The following is a 19259-nucleotide window of genomic DNA, read 5'->3' on the forward strand; positions in this document are numbered from 1 at the left end:
CAACCACGGGGCGATAAGCAGGTCACCTGCCAAGCCGGATCGATAGACCGCTAAGTTGATCATTTGATGTATCATATGGATCAGTGACCATTTGCGGCTCTATCATGTGGATTCATCTTTTTGGCGGGTTTATAACTCAGTTCATTTTTGGAAGTAAGGGAATAAATGGTTTTATAGAAGAAGGTCCTTCTACCATTATTGTTATGAAAGATATCGCCTCTTTGTTGATAGTAAGTGGAGATGTGTATTACTTTTCTCTATCCCACTTCTCTAACTGTTCAATATATAGAAAGACGCATGTCCGATCGGTCCAAACCAGTAAACCAAAAGGTATGAATACATCCGCGATAGTCGATCATTCCAACCATCCAAGAGGCAAGTGTATAAGTAACCGGCTGAACATATAAAATGAATCTCTACAGTGAATAAGAAACGAACCCCAGAAGGAAATGGACAAGCTACCCTGGAACAAGGTAGTCTCCCTAGAATGGCAGTTATTCATTCTTCTGCTGCCCGCCTTGTCTGGCGACAGCTTCTTCAGCGCCAGCTTGCTGCTCTCCCTCCTGCATCTGCCACAATTTTTCTTGGGTCAAGGGACTGATAGGAGCGTCCGTCGGAGGCTGAGAGACATCGCCACCGCTCATTTGCCATTCCATCAACTTTGTGAAGGCACCGTCAGGGCGAGAGCTGAGCTCTTCGTATGAACCCTGTTCGGCTACCTTACCGTCGGGGCCGAGGACGATGATAGTGTCGGACCGCTTGATGGTAGAGAGGCGATGGGCAATGCTGATTGTCGTGTTGTTCCCGCGGAGCAAAGCAGCGAGAGCACTGTTCACTAAAGTCTCAGATTCTGCGTCAAGAGCAGAAGTCGCTTCATCAAGAATTAAGATATCAGGGTCTTTGATTAGGGCACGGGCAATAGCAATGCGTTGCTTCTGTCCACCAGAGAGTTGAGCTCCTCGAGGACCCACTTGAGTATCAAGGCCATCAGGCTATAGAAGGTCAGACACAATTGAAAAATAGATACTCTTGATCGATACTTACGAAGTCACTAATAAATTGGCAGTTCGCCTTCCTGGCAGCTGCGACAATCGCAGACCTTGTTGCCTGCGGGCTTCCGTATGAGATGTTCTCTGCGATAGAGCCCGAGAAAAGAACGGGCTCTTGAGACACAATGCCAATCTTTCTCCGAAGAGATTTAGCATTCATCTCACCGATATCCTTTCCATCGATCAGAACTCTACCCTTAGTGGGAAGATAGAATCGAAGCAAAATGGAAGCAATGGTAGATTTGCCTCCTCCCGAAGGTCCAACGATGGCAACATTGGTTCCCTGAGGAATCTCGAAGTTCAGGTCGGTGAAGATGGGAACAGCAGGCCGTGTTGGGTAGCTAAAAGATACATTCTCAAAGCGAATAGGGCCACGAGCAGAGACAACCTTTGTACCCTTGGTTGGAGATATCGTCGGCTTGCGGTCCTGCAACTCGAAAAGCCGGCTAGCTGCTCCAACGCCCTTCATGAGTTCGGAGTAGAAACTAGACAGACCAAACATGCTAGAACCTGCATAGGCTGTATACATCAGGAACGAGGTCAACTCTCCGATACTGATAGCACCAGACCGAACCATTCCTCCTCCTACATAAAGGAGTGCCAGGATCGTCATATTGCCCATAAAACCAGTCTGCGAATCGTTAGATCTCTGAAATATGTAGATCGGAGTGTAATATACATACGGAACTGAAGAAAGTCGCACTAATCACGGACTCTCTTTTGCCGAGGTCGAAGATCTTTCGCACTTGGTTGTTGTACCTGTTGACCTCAATAACTTCACCCGCAAAAGACTGACTCGTTTTCACATTGCCCAAACGCTCTTCGGCAATTTTTGTCAAGTCTCCTAGGTTCCTTTGGATCTTGCGACTCAAGTTGCGAATCGCCCTTCCATAGAAGAAAGCTCCAAGGCCAATGGGAGGAAGCAATAGAGCCAGGATGCTGGAGAGCTTAAGACTGACATATGCCATCAACCCGAAGCCGGCTGCGCCGCTCACTGCTGCCCGCAAGCCATCGGACAAATTCTGCGTAATGCTCTTTCCGACAATAATTGTATCCGAGCTAAGCCGAGAGATCAAATCACCAACTCTGTTCGCGTCGAAAAACTCTGCATCCTGAATGAATGTCTGACGAAAGAGCTTTGAGCGAAGTCTAGCAACAATGCGTTCACCAACAATGCGCAGAATAATGATGCGACCATAATTTGCGGCAGCGCCCAGGGTGAGGACTCCGGCCAAAGCTCCATAGAACATTGGTAGACTGAGGCCGAAGAGTTCACTGCCCCCTTCGGTAGCAGACTTTGTCGCCACATCCATGATCTTACCAATAGAAAAGGGAATCGACATGGTGATGGATGACGAAACCAGCAAAAATAAGAAAGCAAACCCGAGCTTCCTGGCCTCTGGCCGTGCAATGGATAGAAGTCTCCATATTTCTTTAAACCCTGATTTCTTTCCCGATGCGCCGTCTTTAGCCAACTTTGCGCTGAGATTGACTTTTGCTGCCTGCGCTGCCCGTTCGGATAGTTCAAAGCCTTTGTCTACTTCTTCATCCTCCTTTTCCTTGCTTGTATTGTTCACCTGAGAAGTATTCGTCGATTGGGTGGTTGACTTGGATTCTAGATACCGGTGCGTAGAGGAGAAAAACCGTAAACCGTGAGAGAGTCGCGACTGAGGGAAGACACGCCTGAGGACATTATTCTGGAGATAACTCGTAGGGGGCTGGAGACGACAGTTGCTAGTACTGTTGCACAATGAAGCCGTGACTCCCGAAAACAGTCGAATTTGGCCTGTATAGACTCCAGTTACACATGAATGTGTCTGAAATCCAGGGTACAGCTCCTTGAGAATGCTTCCTCTTGGCTGAATGAACTGCCTCGCGGTGACTACTGGAGTCCAAGCCCCAAGCACCCGGACTCCGCGCATTTCGGAAATGTGAATTGAAGCGGAATCGAACGGCTAACTAGAAGGATGTCATGAGAGAGAATAGGGTGCCATATCCTCACTAGACAAACAAAAATACAGTCGTATTCATGACAATGCAGAAACCAATGTCTGCTTCGCAAATTAACACGGGTGTCGGAGTATAGTAGGTACTAGTCAGCTGCAGCTGAACACCGCGTGAAACCAGCCCGATTATCGCCGCATCGACGGAGACGCAATCGGCGTTTGTTCTGCCATCCGACACCGCCCGGGACGGTTCCGCAGCCATCGAAGCTGATCGAGAGCTTTCGATGGGAGCTCGATCTGGACGATACATTTACTTGGAGCCTATTTTGTTGAGGTCCTATATAGTCACTGGTAGGGTTCTCCATTAAATGCGATGCGTTACGAGTGTCCCTGACTGATCTCTCACATATAGTTGGAACCCAATTTTCTCCTCTATTTACTACTTCATCTACCATTTAGTATTACCCCACTTGCAACTACCCCTCCTGTCGGAAGTTGTCCAAGATGGTGCTCGATTACAGCAAATGGGATGCGCTTGAGCTGTCTGATGATTCGGACATCGAAGTACACCCTAATGTCGACAAGCGCTCCTTCATCCGTGCCAAACAGGCTCAGATTCATCAGCAGCGCATGCAACGCCGCCATGAAATCGAAACTCTAAAGTACGAGCGTGTCATTAACGACGGACTTCTATCCCGCATAGACCAACTCCTGAAGTCACTCCAACAGCATGAGGGTTCCTCGAAAACACCCGAAGAAGTGGTTTTCCATGTCCTCATGGAGTCGGCAAGCAATCCCTCAGAAGATCAGCCCCCTGCCCCACCAGCCGGTGTATACACGCATGAGAAAGAACAGCCGAAGTATTCTCAAATGATGAGCTCACTGGTGGATCAGGTTAAGAAGGAGATGGGCGAAATTAGCTCCGACAACCTCCTCAAGGAATACATTAAGGGTGTGCAAGGACACAAGGACAAGGTACAAGGCTTGCAGAAGGAATTGCTGGCGAAACTCGCAGAACTGGAGAAGGAAGAAAGCAGCAAAATCACAAGCGACCAGATACATACCGGCTTTGACACATCTTTCGTCGCCAAGAACGACTCTAAGGGCAAGGAAACTGAAACCAAGAAGGCAGAATCTGTTGAGCTGCTGAACCCTACCGCGGTATCGGGGGCTTCGTCGCAGAAGGCGACCGCTGATGAAGAGGAAGAGGACCCAGAAAACATGAAGGCTAGTGATCTGGCCAAGCGGTTTGCAAAGATTAATCGTAACGATTACCGTACCTTGCTTCAGTTCATCTCTGAGCACCCAGACCTCGTCGCAGAGAAGGAAACGGATGGTCTGCTAGTCGAAGCATTCAATAGCCAAATGGATGGTAATGAGGACTATGCTCGTACATGTGTTCACCATGGCCTACTGCTACAGTATTGCCGCTCCTTGGGCCGTGACGGCATTTCTCTCTTCTTCAAGCGGTATGTTGCCCTTTGTATCTAGGGAGTATGGGGTCATCAGACAGCTAACATGGATTGGCATGCAGTATCACGACGAAAGATCATCAAGCATCGACGCTTTTCCGAAACGATGTCAATGAAACCTACAATAAGATCAAGACTCGTGCAGCAGAACTCGCTAAGGATGGTTCTGCATCCAACGACCCCGCTGGTGTTGAGCAGATCCAGCTTCATGCGGTTGACCCCAACACCAAGATCACTATCAATATCCCTGCTGCGGAGAGTAGCGAACCTGTCGAAGTCGAAGCACGCAAGATCTTTGAATCATTTTCGAAGGACTTGCAGCAGGCATTGAGCTCTGAATCTTTAGATGAAGTCAATAAGGTCCTCGGCAAGATGAGTGTAGAGGAGGCAGAAGACGTTGTGGAGAAGCTTGGTCAAAGCGGTATGCTCAGCCTCGAGGAGGGTATTGTGGATGCTACCACAGAAGAAGGTCGGAAGAAGTTGGAAGAGATCGAAGCCGAAAGCAAGAAGGATAATAAGATTGAGGAAGTGGGAGAGCCGGGCGGTGACATTACTGAACTTGACTAAGAATTTATGCGGGATACTGGTCGATTGTAATGACGTGTATATCTTTCTGCATGTTTCAAAAATGATGCATTGTCTAATTACTACTACTATTCACCTCTGATACATGTTTAATATGCAATGCTTCTTTCTGTGCAATGTGATTGGGCTGGACTTTGTAGACATATTAATTAATTACCCAGGCTACTCCTGATGGTAAACTTAATCGATGTATTCATTTTCGAAGTGCGGCTTATTGGGGTTATACCAACAGCCTATGTACGATGTGTACGGAACAAGTTGCATATTATCTACCTACATAAGTTTCAAGAAGTTAAAGCTCCAATAGAAAAACACGGTTGAAAGAAAATAAAGAACAGAACGCAACCGTAACTGAGTATCCGAGGAATAGAACTTGTGTAATGGAGTATCTGGATCGAGAAAAAGAGTGCTATGCACCTGGCAAGGAGGATAGAATAACGAAGTCATAATAAATGCATTGCAATGCAAACAAGGTCTAGATGCCACTGGCACCGGGGGCATTCTCATCCTTCTTCAGATCAACCAACAGCTGACGGAAGCGCTCCTTGCCAGATCCGTTCGCACCACCCTTGGCGCCCTTTCCAGAGACATCAACAAGTTTTGCGATGCGATCCCAGCTGGTACCTCCGGAAGAAGTGTCTTCGCGATTGGCGAGGAATTGTTCGGCATCCGCACGAGTCTGAGCATGCAGCTTATCGGTCTTATTGTTATAGGAAACGTAAAAGTCATCGATATCTTCTTGAGCCTTCTTAACAGTTGCTTGCTTCTTTTCTTCGGAGATCTCCGCGCGGCGTGCAATGTCCGCATCTCGTCTTTCGCGCCATTCCCTAGAAGAGTTCCCAAGTTAGCGTCATAGCGAAGGAGAGTACGTCGTCGGTTGATACGCCCAATATGCAACAATCGTCAGTGGGATCTATAATACATACCTAACAGGCTCGGATTCCTCCTCCGGCGCTTGGTAGCTTGAGAAGCCCGTGGGCGGGAAAGGAGCGCCGGTTCCAGTGATCATGCCGCCAGGCGCAACTTGCTGTTCAAGGAAACACATGTCAATTAAACAGTCTTTTGCAAAGGCATGAACGCCTATATCCGTACCTCATTCTGTGTCTCAATGGCAGGGAAAGAAGATTCGAATCCGGAGATCTCGGGGGCTGCGCCAGATGGAGCCTCCTCCGCACCGCCCAGTAAATCGTCATCGCCAGCATTTACATCGTCGGTGTTAGCGACGTGGTCTTGAGGAGTAGCGAATTGCTCTGCATCGTCACCTAGAACGGCTCGTTCGCGGGCTAGGAAATCATCGGCATCTGTGCCGTTGGCCTCCACAACTTCAGTTTGGCCTAGGAAACGATTAGTTAGTACATACTTGGAACGGGGGGGTTGCATGTGGGATCCTGACCAGCAGAGAAGTCTTCTAGTGAGGGGAATCGGTCTGCCATGGTATCTATGAGTCTGCCAAAGCTGGTTCTGAATGCACAATGAGTATTTGATCAAGGGAGGTGGTAAGGGGAAGTTGACGGGAATGTGATGGTCCAGCTGGCGTCTAGAAGCGGTACAGTTGGGATGTTGATTGTCTCCCGAGGGCATGATTCTGCCGTTCAAGGCGGTGAGTAAAGCTTAGGAAGGTGTAACGGAGCTTCACTGAGTACTTGTTGGTAACAAAACACCTCCACATCCGTCTTAATTCAGCACATATTGCCACTTGGTCGTTGTTCGCATTGCTTATGTATTGCATTCACTTGTTTTAATATCCAAGATTGGCACTGTCTGCATCGCAAAACAATCAGTGATTACAATAGGAGTTGTAGCAAGACCTCTTTCTCACCGAGCTTCATTTATTACCAAAACATAGGATCAATTGCTCTATCCCAGTTCCGGTCACAGTTACAGTATGGCCTATACAGACGATGCTGTGAAAGCGAAGCTTTCAGCCCTCAATGAGACACAGGAGGGTATTGTCACTGTTGCGCAATGGGTTATGTTCCACAGGTAATTAGACAGATGGCGATAATTGTTGATATTGTTTAACATCTTTGTGTTATACTAGGCGACATGCTGAGCGTACTGCGCAACTTTGGCTACAAAAGCTTCGTGACTCCCCGGCGCCAAAACGATTGAATTTGATATATCTTGCAAATGGTATAGTGATGGCTTTGCCTAGTATTCGGTTCCGTCTAGGCGCTAATACAGACGTTAGAGGTTGCGCAACAGTCAAGAGCACGACGGAAGGAGGATTTCTTAATAGCATTTTCACCAGTCAGTTCAACTCGCAAACGTTAAGGGGATTCAAGCTAATATGATGAAGATTATCGCAGAGGCGACGGCTACTGCGTACAAAGGTGCTTCGAATGACATCCAGCAGAAGCTCCGGCGAGTAGTAGAGGTCTGGAGACAACGGGCAATCTTTGAGCTGCCGATCCAGGACGCGGTTGAAGCGCGTGTAGATGGTAAGCCTGTCTCAACCCAAGCCTAATAAGTCGACGCGAACCACTGATTATAAGGCAGAAATTGATAAATCACGCTCCATCGGTAAAAAGCCGCCTCTGGGCGGGTCACTCTTCTCGAGCTCGTCTGGCTCAACGCCTTCTGAGCTCCAGCCCCTTGTTCCGCTACAAGTGGCCCTATCGAAATCTACAGTCGCCTCAGGCGCATCTGCGACGACTGCTAATGCCGAGTATGATAAGATGCATGACCCCAGTACCCCGTTACCGACACCTCCAGTACATGCCGCGCGACTCAGCCAGCTATTGAAGGCGCTTGCGAATGCCGAGAGCTCCGTCTCTGAGGTAATAAAATCGCGATTAGCACTCATTGATGGTCTCGAAAAACTTCTTGAGACCAATCGCTCGGCGTTGACGAAGGAGCAGTCTCTGGCTACTCAGCTATCAGAAAGAAGATTGGAGACTGAGACGAAGAAACGCGAGGTGGAGGATGGAATTATGAGAGGGCTATCCGCTGAGAATTCGCCAGCCGCCCACCTTGGAGACTCCGAGGGAGATCCCGTCACGCGTCCGGAAGTTGAAGCTCTGACCCCACCACCGGTGGAAGCTCTTACACCCGTTGGATCGCCAAAACAGGGGCTGCAAGAGATGGATATTGCTGCACAGAGCAATGCTCAATCTCATGAACCGCCCGTGGGCTTCTCATTGCCAGGCTTTGGATTTACAGCAGAAGCTGCTCCAAGTAGTCTTCAAGATGACCCAAATGGGCTCCATTCCAAGAAACGCAAGGTCGTTCATGAGGAAGAAGACTATGCTAAGTTTGCCAGTGGTGATCTGGACGCCGATGTCGCCGAGTTATTGCAGCAAGAAAGCAATCTTCCCAAGTGAAGCCGGTTATGTATGCCACTTGGTTGTCCGCGAAAAGCTTTGTTGGCCGGCCTTCTTTGATATCTTCTCATGGATCCCTGATTGCGCTCTTCCTGGCGACCGTGTATCTGTCGGAAATCTGAAGAATAGGAAGAATAAACATGATATATCATGTCCCGGTGATTATTCATATAGCTTCGTTGTTATACTAGGTTAGTAGCTACTGTTCTGTATCGAATATTTACCTTGCATGTACCTTGTTGTGACCTTGTAAAGTCTATTGCAACACTCATTTGACTTAAATTATGAATTACTATCATGGTGTCTGTTAAGGGCTAGAGCTATCGGTGTATGTCAGGATCCACCCATTTGCTTCGTGCAGCCAGGGCCAAAGACGGGCGCCTCTTCCGTCGATAGACGGTTTCAAATGTTCGGGGAGAGACCACAGGTGGGTGTTCATTCGATGGAGGGGGTTGCTGTGGGGTGTCTGGAGCAGGCGCTGGCGAACTACCAGCATGTCGTTTTGGTTTGACCAGAAGTATTATGAACAATCCTGCGACAATAATGACCAATAATAGAAGGATTTTACGCTTCGTTGTACGCCGCTGGTAATTAGTGGCCTATAAATAGCACGGCTAGTTAGCATCATCTTTGAGACATACAATATGGCACTTATAAAGACTTACCACTTTGAGTTCCTTATCAGCAGCTTTGACTTCTGTATTCATTTTCTCAACATTATAGTCTATCCGGTCCAGCATGGTACCTTGGTCGATGACCATTGCTTGAAGTTCGCGGAATATGTCTGATAGCTCAATGATACCTTTGGCAATATCATTGATTTCCCTTTCTCGCTGCATTATGGCGGCATCATTCTCTCCTCTGAGTCGCTGTGATGTTTGCATCAGAGTTGTCTGCGAAAAGGACTTGTCTGCATCGGATTCCATCAAAGAGGGATCCGTATAAGGATTCTGTACAGGTGTTGGAGATCGTTCGAACGGGTTCGCTGCACCCTCCAGCCCCCGTAATTCTATCAATAGCACCGTTAGCAGATTTAACATGTATGAAACGGAAACAGCGGCGACCTCACTCTTTAAGTATGTACTTTGTTTCTTCCTGAACCGAGCACTTGCCTCTTGAACTCGTGAAGCAAGAGATATTTGAATATTTTTGGCCATAGTTTCATCCCCACTGCTTACACCACCTTGTTGTTTTGCGTCGCGCACCATCAACTCAATCTTCTGGACCGCCTTCTGGCATTCATGGAAGGAGCGTGTGATCTCCTGTGTGAGCCGCTCGATAACACTTTCATCTTGTTTCCTTACTTCTTCGTCCCCAAACCCTGGTAGAAGGTGTTTCTGGTGTAGCTTATCCAATTGGGCAGACTTCTGCGCAATGTCGGCAAGTAGCTCTGTCACCTCTTCCTGCACGTCGACCCAGCGCGGGGGAAGCACATCCATCTCAATAATTGCATCGCCATCATCATCTAGTCCTCCTGATTCCGATATAAGTCTGCGGCTTTCCTCTGGTTCTGACAGTGAATCGGAGAAGCCATTGGATGCTCCGATATAACGAGGTTTCTTGGCCGGATGATGCGCGAATGATTGACGGTAGGAGATATATCTGAGCGAAAGAGATGTTAGTTCTTCCACCAATGACCACACCGAGCGCAGAAAACCTAAAAGAATTCATTACAAATTCGTACGATCGCGCCACATTGTGAAAGGGCGGCGTGTCTGGGTTGCTTTGCGGTTATCTTCTCAACGGAGTGTCCTTTAGGTAGTCTTGATCATCGTTGGTCAATGGCTGAGGGTAGTCATTAGCCGCAAACCTAGCCCGAGTATGAGGAAGGGGCGCTCCGGTTCGCGACAGGCGTATAGTCATAAAAAGCAGAACTGTTCATCATATAGATACTGACCATCAATACTTCCGTAGCTCGCTCTCCGGAGACGGCCCACGTGAAGGGGGAGAGGTCTAGTCCTCATCCGGGTTAGTGGTATCAGGTCCCGCGGTATATCACGTGATACTATACCCGTAACTGTCCTGTAATTAGTAGTGTGGCTCCCCACAGGCATCTCGACCCATGAGGCTTCTAGACACTATGTGAGAGGAGCTGTGTTAGCAAGACATCATGGGCGCATGTATGCTGCAGGGCAGAAGATAAGGGTGCCGCATTTTCAAGATTAAATTTATCTACCACTGATGGAGGGAATACTGAAGGCTACCTTAAAACTATATTCCGACTACTCACTGGGCCATCCATGAATATCTACTCCATATTCCAAAACCTCCGTGATATGGTGAATGTCAAATTCAATTCATCGATAGGAGTATAAACTTACTTTCATAAATATGTCTCGCATGAGGAGCACGGTTCAAACTGCCGCATGCTGTATGTTGTAGGTCATCATTGAATCAGGATGGGGTTCAGGTACCTGAAATTGCCACCACTAAGGACCAGTAACCGAATATTCGCTTGCCTTCAAGCTTTCCTGTATGGATGAATGGCGGGGTGCCACGCTGTCTCTGGACGTGTGTATGTCTATACAGGCATACATATAGCATGGAGATATACTTAGAACAGGACACTAGTGACAGACTATCTATTTGTGATCTTGATAGTAGCGCTAAATTCTGCACCCGTAGGCTACAGCAATCGAGGAAAAATGATTTCAGACGGCTGAAGAGAGAGATCGGGCAGTGCTTGCTTGACCTTCAGCCAGTCCTCCTTTTAGAGGGCGCTCGGAGCATCTTATGGCTAGGGCGGGTCACGTTTTGCGACCGCCTTGTGAGGCACTCAGCTCTGTGGTCGGCCGGGCTGGCCATTTATTATGATTGAAGTAAGTCGGGTCGGTTCCCCTTAAACAACGCCCGTCTTCCCAACTTTCCCCCCACCAATATCAACGCGGTCAACTTCTTGAACCTCCCACCTATTCTCATTTGTATCTTTGTTCCTTTCCTTATTTTTTTCACCCCTTTTTTCATCCCCCGTCCACATTCACCATGGTATGTCATGCTTCCTTCCATCGTTTTCAGTCGTGTTCAAAATCCCCCACTTTGCGGGGCAGATCGTCGAGCATTCTGAACGAAATTGCTGACAGCGCATCTTCTAGGCCGACTCTTTGACTGAAGAACAAGTCTCCGAGTACAAGGAGGCCTTCTCTCTATTCGTAAGTCATTATCGTCGTTCGCGAAAATCGGTTGTCGTTAGCCTTTATCTGAGCACAAGCTGACTTCGCTCCTCTTGGGTCCCCAATAGGACAAGGACGGTGATGGTTAGTACAAGTCATTTTTATTCAATCTCCCTTCAAGTGCGACCAATATCTTTTAGCCGCCATAATTTTATCCATTTTCTGTTCGATCGGCTGAAGTCTTGGCGTCGATGAATTGACATGATATGCAGGCCAGATCACCACCAAGGAGTTGGGCACTGTCATGCGCTCTCTGGGCCAAAACCCCTCTGAGTCGGAACTCCAGGACATGATTAACGAGGTTGACGCCGATAACAATGGCACCATTGACTTTCCTGGTACGAGAGGGCTTCCGTACGATCCACACTTGAAATAGTTGTTAATGTTCAATCAGAGTTTCTTACGATGATGGCGAGAAAGATGAAGGATACCGACTCTGAGGAGGAGATCCGGGAGGCTTTCAAGGTTTTCGACCGCGATAACAACGGCTTCATCTCCGCTGCCGAACTGCGCCACGTCATGACCTCTATCGGCGAGAAGCTTACCGATGACGAAGTTGATGAGATGATCCGCGAGGCGGATCAGGATGGTGACGGCAGGATTGACTGTACGTTTTGAGAAGCTTTCCCGATCTAGAGCGGCTGTGAAACTGGTGATACTGACCGATTTTAGACAACGAGTTCGTCCAGCTCATGATGCAAAAATAAGCGCTGCCTTCCTGTATATCCCGCCAATTGATAGCGAAAATGAGTGAGAGCAAAGAAATCTATCCATCATGTCTCATTCCCGTCCCTGCCATTGCTTGTAGTCTACTGAGGCTGAATCCACTGTCGATGACAGTCGGCCAAGCGTACCGTTTTAAGTGTTGTCTTTTTTCTTCGCGGGATGAATGCAGTTGGATGGATTTAGACCGAGCCAAACGAAACGAGATGATGTGGTATCTAGGAAACATTGAATGTCTCCTGTTTGGCATGACCGCTTTTGGCTTGCAATTTTCTTTGCCAATTTTTCTTCGCCCTTCTCTCTTACCTACTATTTACGTTTATCATACAGCCCATTCGCGTTCCTAACTTTTGCTCATAAGCTCTTTGATCCCCGTAGCAGGTTTGACTGCATATTTAAAAAAAAAATTAAATAAGAGACCCTTTGCATATTCCATATTGTCCATCGTTTCTCTACGTTTTACTAGACATAGGCTGCTATCTTTGATACCTTGGAAAGTTGCTAAGTCTTAATGAGAATCATCCACCAGGAAGTGAGGGAGCTCAGGTAAAGATCATTAATTATGCGTAAGCTGCAACGTTCCGCACCCTTTAACGATTGAATCTAAAAATTTCCATGAATTGCCTCGCCACGTCAACTCCAGCTTCCGGGTCGGGATCTTCATCCTGCTGCCCGCTTCCCGCGATACTGGTAGATAGTTGGCGCGCTTTCTGGTCCCCTAGCTGCTTCAACTTTCGCAACTGCTCTTTGGATTCCCTGCCGATATCCTGTACTAGAATCGCTTCCCGCGCCCCTTGAATGCCCAAGCGCGCCCAGAACTCTCGAATCAATGTTGCAGTCGCAGCATACTCAGCATCAATATCTGCCTCCTCAAGACTCTCAGGAAATGCCATGTCAATCCCAGAGTCACTGTCATCATCGGGTACGCCGCCATCTCTAGGGCCGCCAAACGCCTTCTTGGACTGGCTAAATAGCGACGCGATGGACGTCACTAAAGACGGCCCCTTCCATTCTATCTCTACAACAGTACCCCTGACCCTTGCAGCCGGCTGCGTCTGTCGTACATCACCAATTCGGACCCGAAAATCACCAACATCATACACGACACCACCAGGAACAGTGACGGTGTGTCGATGGCACCAGAACGGTTGGCAGGCGTAAACAAAGTGCTGAAAGAGTGCACTGCACGCCGGCAATGGAACAGTCGTCATGACCATTGACGAATGATGCTGACTGTTCAGTGCCGGGGCCTGTGTAGGTGTCGCGGTCTGTTGTGGAACTGGGGTTGGAGAGGCGGGACTCGGTGCCCCTGGAGCTACTGTACCGGGAGTTCCAGCGCCAGGGTGAGTGCGAGGCACCTTTTCTGGTGGCGGAGACGTGTAAATGAACCCATGGTTTGGAAAATAGGTCAGCGAGAGGAACTGCATGTACCTCGGTTGTGTGGGACATTGGGACGCAGATGCAGGCAAGCAGGATGGGGTGTCCCGCATCAGCTTGTGCTCTAGGGCCCAGCGGCCCACAGGAATGGGTTCATCGGCTAATGATGAATGAAGACGCTCTGTAACTGTAGCGAAAGCCGTGGAGGCGTTGGGGTTTGATGGGATGAAGAAGACTCTGTTGCTGTCAGTATATGTGCGATTTTGAATGGAAGTGGTGCCCATTACCCAGTGATTGGCATCTTGATGAAAATTCAGAGTGGCGATAGTAGAGCCTTTCGAGAGAGAGTATGCCTCTTCGATCCAGATATCTGGGTATATCCGGTATCCAAACAGACGATTGGTAGAGAAGGGAAACCAGGGGGTATCTAAAGCCTAAGGAACAAGATGTAAAGAACGGCAATGTAAGAATAATAGAGTCTACGCGCGTCCAATAGAACTATTCAACAGCTACCACAGTACATAATAGACCCAGTCGCATGTGAAGATCTAGCATTGTCAGTGACTACGGCAAAATGACTGAAGCTTGACGGGTTGGCTCCATACCTACTTGATAGAGGCAATATATTTGATATTAGGTGTCATTCAGACTGAATGAGTACTAGTAAAGTGATATTGTCCAAGTAAACTTGGCCCACACCAACAGACAATGATATAGTTTATCCAGTAACACTTCCGTATGTAGCAATCGTCAATCTTGGTAGCAAGCTGTGGTTGCCCGAGGCATCAAATGCAAACAGGGCAAACGCTCTGCCAAGGGAGACACACGACCACCCACTCCAAACCATGGTTGAGCGCCACTAACTTACGATTCCATCTCCACCTTGAAACAACAACTTTATCCAAAAATCCACCGATGTTCCAAGTCTCAACCTGGATCTTTCTCGCGTATTTATTGACTTTGTCTGGTACCACTGCATTGACACTCTCTCACGCCACATTCCTAATTATCAAAGTACCTTCCCTGCGTCTAGAGCCAAGACACGGCAAAAAGATGCGCTGAGACAGTGGAGCACAGGGGCACTTTGGAGGCGGGATGTCATGTTAAGAATAGCATATTTGGCTGGGCTAAGCCTTCTCCTTCCAGGGCCCTAAGGCTCTAAGGGTCCCAGGGACCACTTTGATTACGCAATGCCCACTATATCATTTTCTGTTTAACTCACTAAGGCAGGACACTTCAGCCACACCTTTCGCCCAGGCTCCTCTTCCTGATCAACATGCCAATCATTGCCTAGATGTTTGATAATGGAAAGCCATTCACTTACAACAACATTCCTGATTAATTGCCTCCATGCTCACCTGCCAATCAAGGCGAAAGGACAGGTCGAGCCAACGGCGATCACTGGGGCTGAATTTCTACTCGAACTGCCCATAATATCCAAGAATTAATGTCTGGGGTGCTTTGTTCATCCCCCCCCTTGATGGATGCTCTAGGCTTTTCTCTTCCTGACCTGAAGATTTCGAATCTCTTCTCTTCCCTCTCCAGCATTAGATGCTACTCTTACCTCTGAGCATGCTGTATCTACATTCCTTAATGTTGTTTCTTTCGTTTTCAACCTAATCTCGAGCTGCAAAAAGCTCATTAGCATTCCCTTGCCCATTGTCCTTCCTTCCAACTTCTTAACCATAGCTACTTTTGTGGTTATTCTCTCTTTACACTATGCTTTGTGTTCGAAAAAGCTATTTTCTTCCAACATTTATCTTAGTCTTCCTCACGTATATCCTTTTCTCTAGTCTACCGCCAGGCGCGGAAATACCGTACATTGACGACCCCGCAGAATATGGACCTCCTCCAAGGCCTCCTCCAAAGGGCAACGACTTAATTCATTATAGAAATCCCACCGAGCAACACCCTGTGGAAGAATATATCCCCCTTCCAACAGCTGTCCCGTCTCCCATTCCCCGCGTCCAGTATGAATTTCCGGCGGAGTCATGGCTTACTCGCAGAAGAAGGTTGAAGAAGCAGAACGCTGTGCGGAATGCCTTTAAACACGCATGGAAAGGATACAAGAAACATGCATGGCTACGGGATGAGCTCTCACCCCTCAGTGCTGAATACCGGGAATCATTTGGTGGATGGGCAGCTACCCTGGTTGATTCTCTTGATTCACTCATCATCATGGGGTTGAAGGACGAATTCGAAGATGCGCTGCAAGCAATTGAACAGATTGATTTTTCGACCACTGGCGCCACGCAAATCAATGTTTTTGAGACAAATATCCGATACCTAGGAGGCTTTCTGGGAGCTTACGATTTAACTAATGGAAGTTACCCCATACTTTTGAAGAAAGCAGTAGAGGTTGCCGACCTGATATATGGCTCATTTGATACTCGTAATAGAATGCCCCAGTCTCGTTGGGAGTGGACGAGGTGAGATAGAACCTTTGTTGAAGTGGTCAAAAATGCTATGTTAGCATTACAAAAGAGTGCTAACAATGCCCTAGGTCGGCGCTAGGAATGGGCATCCAGCCCAGCCGCAACACCATTCTTGCCGAACTGGGTTCCCTAAATCTAGAATTCACCCGAATGACGCAGTTGACCAAGAACCCAAAATATTTCGACGCGATTCAAAGGATTACGGATAAGCTGGAATCCGCACAGTTGCGCACCCAAGTACCCGGTTTGTGGCCTATGATGGTCGATGCACATGATATGGAATTCAACGATCCTCGATTCACTGTCGGTGGAATGGCCGACTCCACTTATGAGTATCTTCCAAAGGAGCATATATTGTTGGGGGCGCAGACGAATCAATACCGGAAAATGTACGACGCGGCGATGAACTCTATTAAGAAGCGGCTGCTTTTCCGGGGCATGACCAAGGATGGGAAGGACATCATGTTCGCAGGCAATATCCGCGCTACTTCTAAAAGCGTCATCGAACCCCAATTTGAACACCTGAAGTGCTTTCTCGGAGGGACTGTAGGCATAGGAGCCAAGGTGTTTGACCGCCCCGAGGAATTATCGATCGCGCGCAAATTAACCGATGGTTGTATCTGGGCATATGATATCATGCCTACAGGGATTATGCCCGAGGCGCTATATGTCAGTCCCTGCAAGAATATGGATGACTGCGAGTGGGATGAGCAGAAATGGCACACTGATATTCTTCGTCGTTTCGCCAAATACTCCCAAGGGGAAGAGGCTGCCCAGAAAATTATCAGCAACAATAAACTGCCACCAGGTGTGACTGAGATTCCAGATGCAAGGTATAACTTGAGGTATGTCAGCTATTACTCTACCCAACATATTATTCTTGGTGGATATTGATGGATAACCTAGACCGGAGGCTATTGAATCTGTGTTCATTATGTACCGTATCACGGGGGACAAGGAACTGCAAGATGCTGCATGGCGGATGTTCCGTAGCATCGAGAAGATGACCCTGACTCGCTACGCGCATGCAGCTATCTCGGATGTGCGAAACCCTGAGTCGTCACAGCTGGACTATATGGAAAGTTTCTGGCTTGCAGAGACGCTCAAGTACTTCTATCTTATTTTCTCTGAGCCGGACGTCGTCAACTTGGACGAATACGTACTGTATGTACCCTCGATATCCCCACCGGGCAAGCGTCCCATGGCCGTTTAAGGTTATTTAAACAGAAGTTACTAACAGCAATCGTATAGGAACACCGAGGCACACCCATTCAGACGTCCAACCGCTTGAACATGATGCTCTAGCTTTTTTGCCTTCATTTCTTATTTCACTTATATTTGGTTACATAAAGGGTTCGTTGGCGCACAGGAGTTACATGGAGATCTAAATTAGCAGGACTAAATTTCATCTATGGATATGCCTATAATAAGAAAGCATCATAATAAAAACATTAGATATACAGAAGTATTTCGATCCCGCGTCTAACTCCTTCAATCATACTCAATCGTATACTGTACATCCTTCCGAATAAACATCCTCCCCCCACTACACTCAGCAGCATCTGATCCATTCCTCTCCACAAGCTCAATAGACGAACCCATAGAGCCAGCCTTCGGCGCACCACTCTCGTCACTCCCCAGCCTTTCATGAGTCTTCAACCATGTTCCTGACCGAGACACACGCCATCTCTCCCTCCCATCCACCACCGAAGGCAAACCCCTAGTCCCTGATTTCGACGAGGAAGAATGATCCTTCGGTGTCCTGGACGCAGACCCACTCTCCAGATTCGAATCGCCTGCCGTCCCGTAATTCGTACTAACAGCTGCCATGAACGGCCGAAGACAAAATACGCTACATGCAACGAGAGCATAGTGCAGCTCAACCTGGGCCCATATAATCGGTTCGACGGCAGCGAGAGTAGGATCCGGCGATGAGATGTTTTGATTCAGGGCACAGAGATGGAGTATAGAGAAGATGACGAGTCTTCACATACGTTAGCTAGCTATAAAGCAATGGTAAATAGGAGATAATCCTCACGGTAGGCGAAAGAAGAAGGCAAAGCCTATAGGCAGTTTGCGCTTAAGAGGCATAAATAGACCAGCTAGGAGGGTGGCTGCGACCGCGAAGAGGAGAACTTCAGTTAGGATGTCCATTGCGACGATGAATTGCCAGCGTTTTAGCTTTATGGGGTTCTGTTAGCTGGTTCGGTGGTAGATGAGGGTGTAGCGGGGATATAGACGGGGAACTTACCAGATTCACGCATTGTGCTCCGGCGCCTTTCCAGGGTCGATTTAGCTCGCAGTTGATCGCGATAATGGATACTGATGTGATTATCCATGCTGTGCAGAGAGCGAGTGTGGCCCAGGAAATCCGGTTATGGAGTTTCTGGGGTGTGAGACGGAGGTGGATGCCCACTACACAACATTTGGAGACGTAGACGGTGATTAAGTAGAGAATGTCGCTGACTGCGACAAGCTATAGGTTGCTTTGTTAGGAGGTTGGGCTTCTGATATTCTTGGGGATTAGGGCACGTGCTGTCTGAATGGTATCTACTTGGTCGTGCCGTAGTAGATCAATAGCCGTTCCAAATCCGTGAGACACGGCGCCGAACAGGAGCGAGGTTTGGACAACTGCAAAAATCTATTATTGTCAGAGATGTTTAACTAGTTCCTGCCATCTTTTGATTCGAATTAAGATAGTCCGACGGATGGTCATAGCTTACCGTTGCTCCTAGCAGGACAAAGTCGTCGTATGCGAACGGCGGGCTGAGCACAAGTCGCACATAAAGACGAATCAGAAAACTGACTAGCGAGACAACTAGTCCCAGGGCGCCAGTGATAATTATCCAAGCTCCATGATGGGAGTCGTCTACCACCTGAAAAGGAGGTGAATAACCCGGAGGTACATACACGACCATGACGCTGAGGACCTGAGGTGACCCCAGCCGCTGGAACAAGATAAATAAAATAGACTCGCCTATACACCGTTATTTCGCTTACTGCGCCATGATTACAAGAATGAGGCTTTTTCTTAATCACTCCCTTTTGCTTTTTACTGTTTTCCTCGGTTATTTGCTCTAGCCAGCCTTAGGGCCAACCAGGCGTCAGAGCCAGGGTGGGATATGTGATGACCCGCGAAAAAGCATCGTGCCTAACAGCTGACACGGTTATCATCGTCG

At 48.0% G+C, this 19259-nt stretch overlaps 9 protein-coding genes across 9 annotated transcripts; 4 read left to right on the forward strand and 5 right to left on the reverse strand.

The window, feature by feature from the left end:
* Window positions 1-494: 494 nt before the first annotated feature.
* On the reverse strand, window positions 495-2392 carry mdr2 (ATP-binding cassette permease mdr2; the record flags this gene model as incomplete). The annotated part of the gene is made up of 3 exons (XM_022536320.1): window positions 495-992; window positions 1045-1680; window positions 1733-2392. 3 exons carry the CDS (start codon window positions 2390-2392, stop codon window positions 495-497), a joined length of 1794 nt encoding a protein of 597 aa, XP_022386772.1.
* A 1107-nt stretch (window positions 2393-3499) lies between these two features.
* Window positions 3500-5034, forward strand: ABOM_009193 (Hsp90 co-chaperone CDC37; the record flags this gene model as incomplete). Its single annotated transcript, XM_022536321.1, has 2 exons — window positions 3500-4464; window positions 4530-5034. 2 exons carry the CDS (start codon window positions 3500-3502, stop codon window positions 5032-5034), a joined length of 1470 nt encoding a protein of 489 aa, XP_022386766.1.
* A 493-nt stretch (window positions 5035-5527) lies between these two features.
* Window positions 5528-6485, reverse strand: ABOM_009194 (clathrin light chain CLC1; the record flags this gene model as incomplete). The annotated part of the gene is made up of 4 exons (XM_022536322.1): window positions 5528-5879; window positions 5979-6079; window positions 6145-6386; window positions 6446-6485. The coding sequence occupies 4 exons, from the start codon at window positions 6483-6485 to the stop codon at window positions 5528-5530; spliced, it is 735 nt and encodes a 244-aa protein (XP_022386776.1).
* Window positions 6486-6898: 413 nt separating this feature from the next.
* Window positions 6899-8375, forward strand: ABOM_009195 (CTD-interacting domain-containing protein; the record flags this gene model as incomplete). Its single annotated transcript, XM_022536323.1, has 5 exons — window positions 6899-7035; window positions 7094-7185; window positions 7244-7302; window positions 7352-7493; window positions 7552-8375. Coding segments are annotated over 5 exons (1254 nt in total), but the record flags the coding sequence as incomplete, so codon positions are not given.
* Window positions 8376-8695: 320 nt separating this feature from the next.
* ABOM_009196 (t-SNARE syntaxin TLG2) lies at window positions 8696-10072 on the reverse strand (the record flags this gene model as incomplete). The annotated part of the gene is made up of 4 exons (XM_022536324.1): window positions 8696-8974; window positions 9041-9384; window positions 9445-9977; window positions 10050-10072. The coding sequence occupies 4 exons, from the start codon at window positions 10070-10072 to the stop codon at window positions 8696-8698; spliced, it is 1179 nt and encodes a 392-aa protein (XP_022386774.1).
* A 1285-nt stretch (window positions 10073-11357) lies between these two features.
* ABOM_009197 (calmodulin) lies at window positions 11358-12252 on the forward strand (the record flags this gene model as incomplete). Its single annotated transcript, XM_022536325.1, has 6 exons — window positions 11358-11360; window positions 11468-11524; window positions 11614-11629; window positions 11758-11883; window positions 11940-12152; window positions 12218-12252. 6 exons carry the CDS (start codon window positions 11358-11360, stop codon window positions 12250-12252), a joined length of 450 nt encoding a protein of 149 aa, XP_022386775.1.
* Window positions 12253-12858: 606 nt separating this feature from the next.
* Window positions 12859-13946, reverse strand: ABOM_009198 (uncharacterized protein; the record flags this gene model as incomplete). The annotated part of the gene is made up of 2 exons (XM_022536326.1): window positions 12859-13882; window positions 13933-13946. 2 exons carry the CDS (start codon window positions 13944-13946, stop codon window positions 12859-12861), a joined length of 1038 nt encoding a protein of 345 aa, XP_022386778.1.
* Window positions 13947-15364: 1418 nt separating this feature from the next.
* Window positions 15365-17371, forward strand: ABOM_009199 (glycoside hydrolase family 47 protein; the record flags this gene model as incomplete). The annotated part of the gene is made up of 4 exons (XM_022536327.1): window positions 15365-16074; window positions 16149-16925; window positions 16987-17244; window positions 17332-17371. 4 exons carry the CDS (start codon window positions 15365-15367, stop codon window positions 17369-17371), a joined length of 1785 nt encoding a protein of 594 aa, XP_022386779.1.
* A 200-nt stretch (window positions 17372-17571) lies between these two features.
* Window positions 17572-18998, reverse strand: ABOM_009200 (uncharacterized protein; the record flags this gene model as incomplete). The annotated part of the gene is made up of 5 exons (XM_022536328.1): window positions 17572-18064; window positions 18119-18261; window positions 18332-18556; window positions 18635-18721; window positions 18804-18998. The coding sequence occupies 5 exons, from the start codon at window positions 18996-18998 to the stop codon at window positions 17572-17574; spliced, it is 1143 nt and encodes a 380-aa protein (XP_022386803.1).
* Window positions 18999-19259: the final 261 nt, after the last annotated feature.

Source organism: Aspergillus bombycis (genome assembly GCF_001792695.1).
Source record: "Aspergillus bombycis strain NRRL26010 chromosome Unknown contig00077, whole genome shotgun sequence".
In the NCBI taxonomy this organism is placed as follows: domain Eukaryota; kingdom Fungi; phylum Ascomycota; class Eurotiomycetes; order Eurotiales; family Aspergillaceae; genus Aspergillus; species Aspergillus bombycis.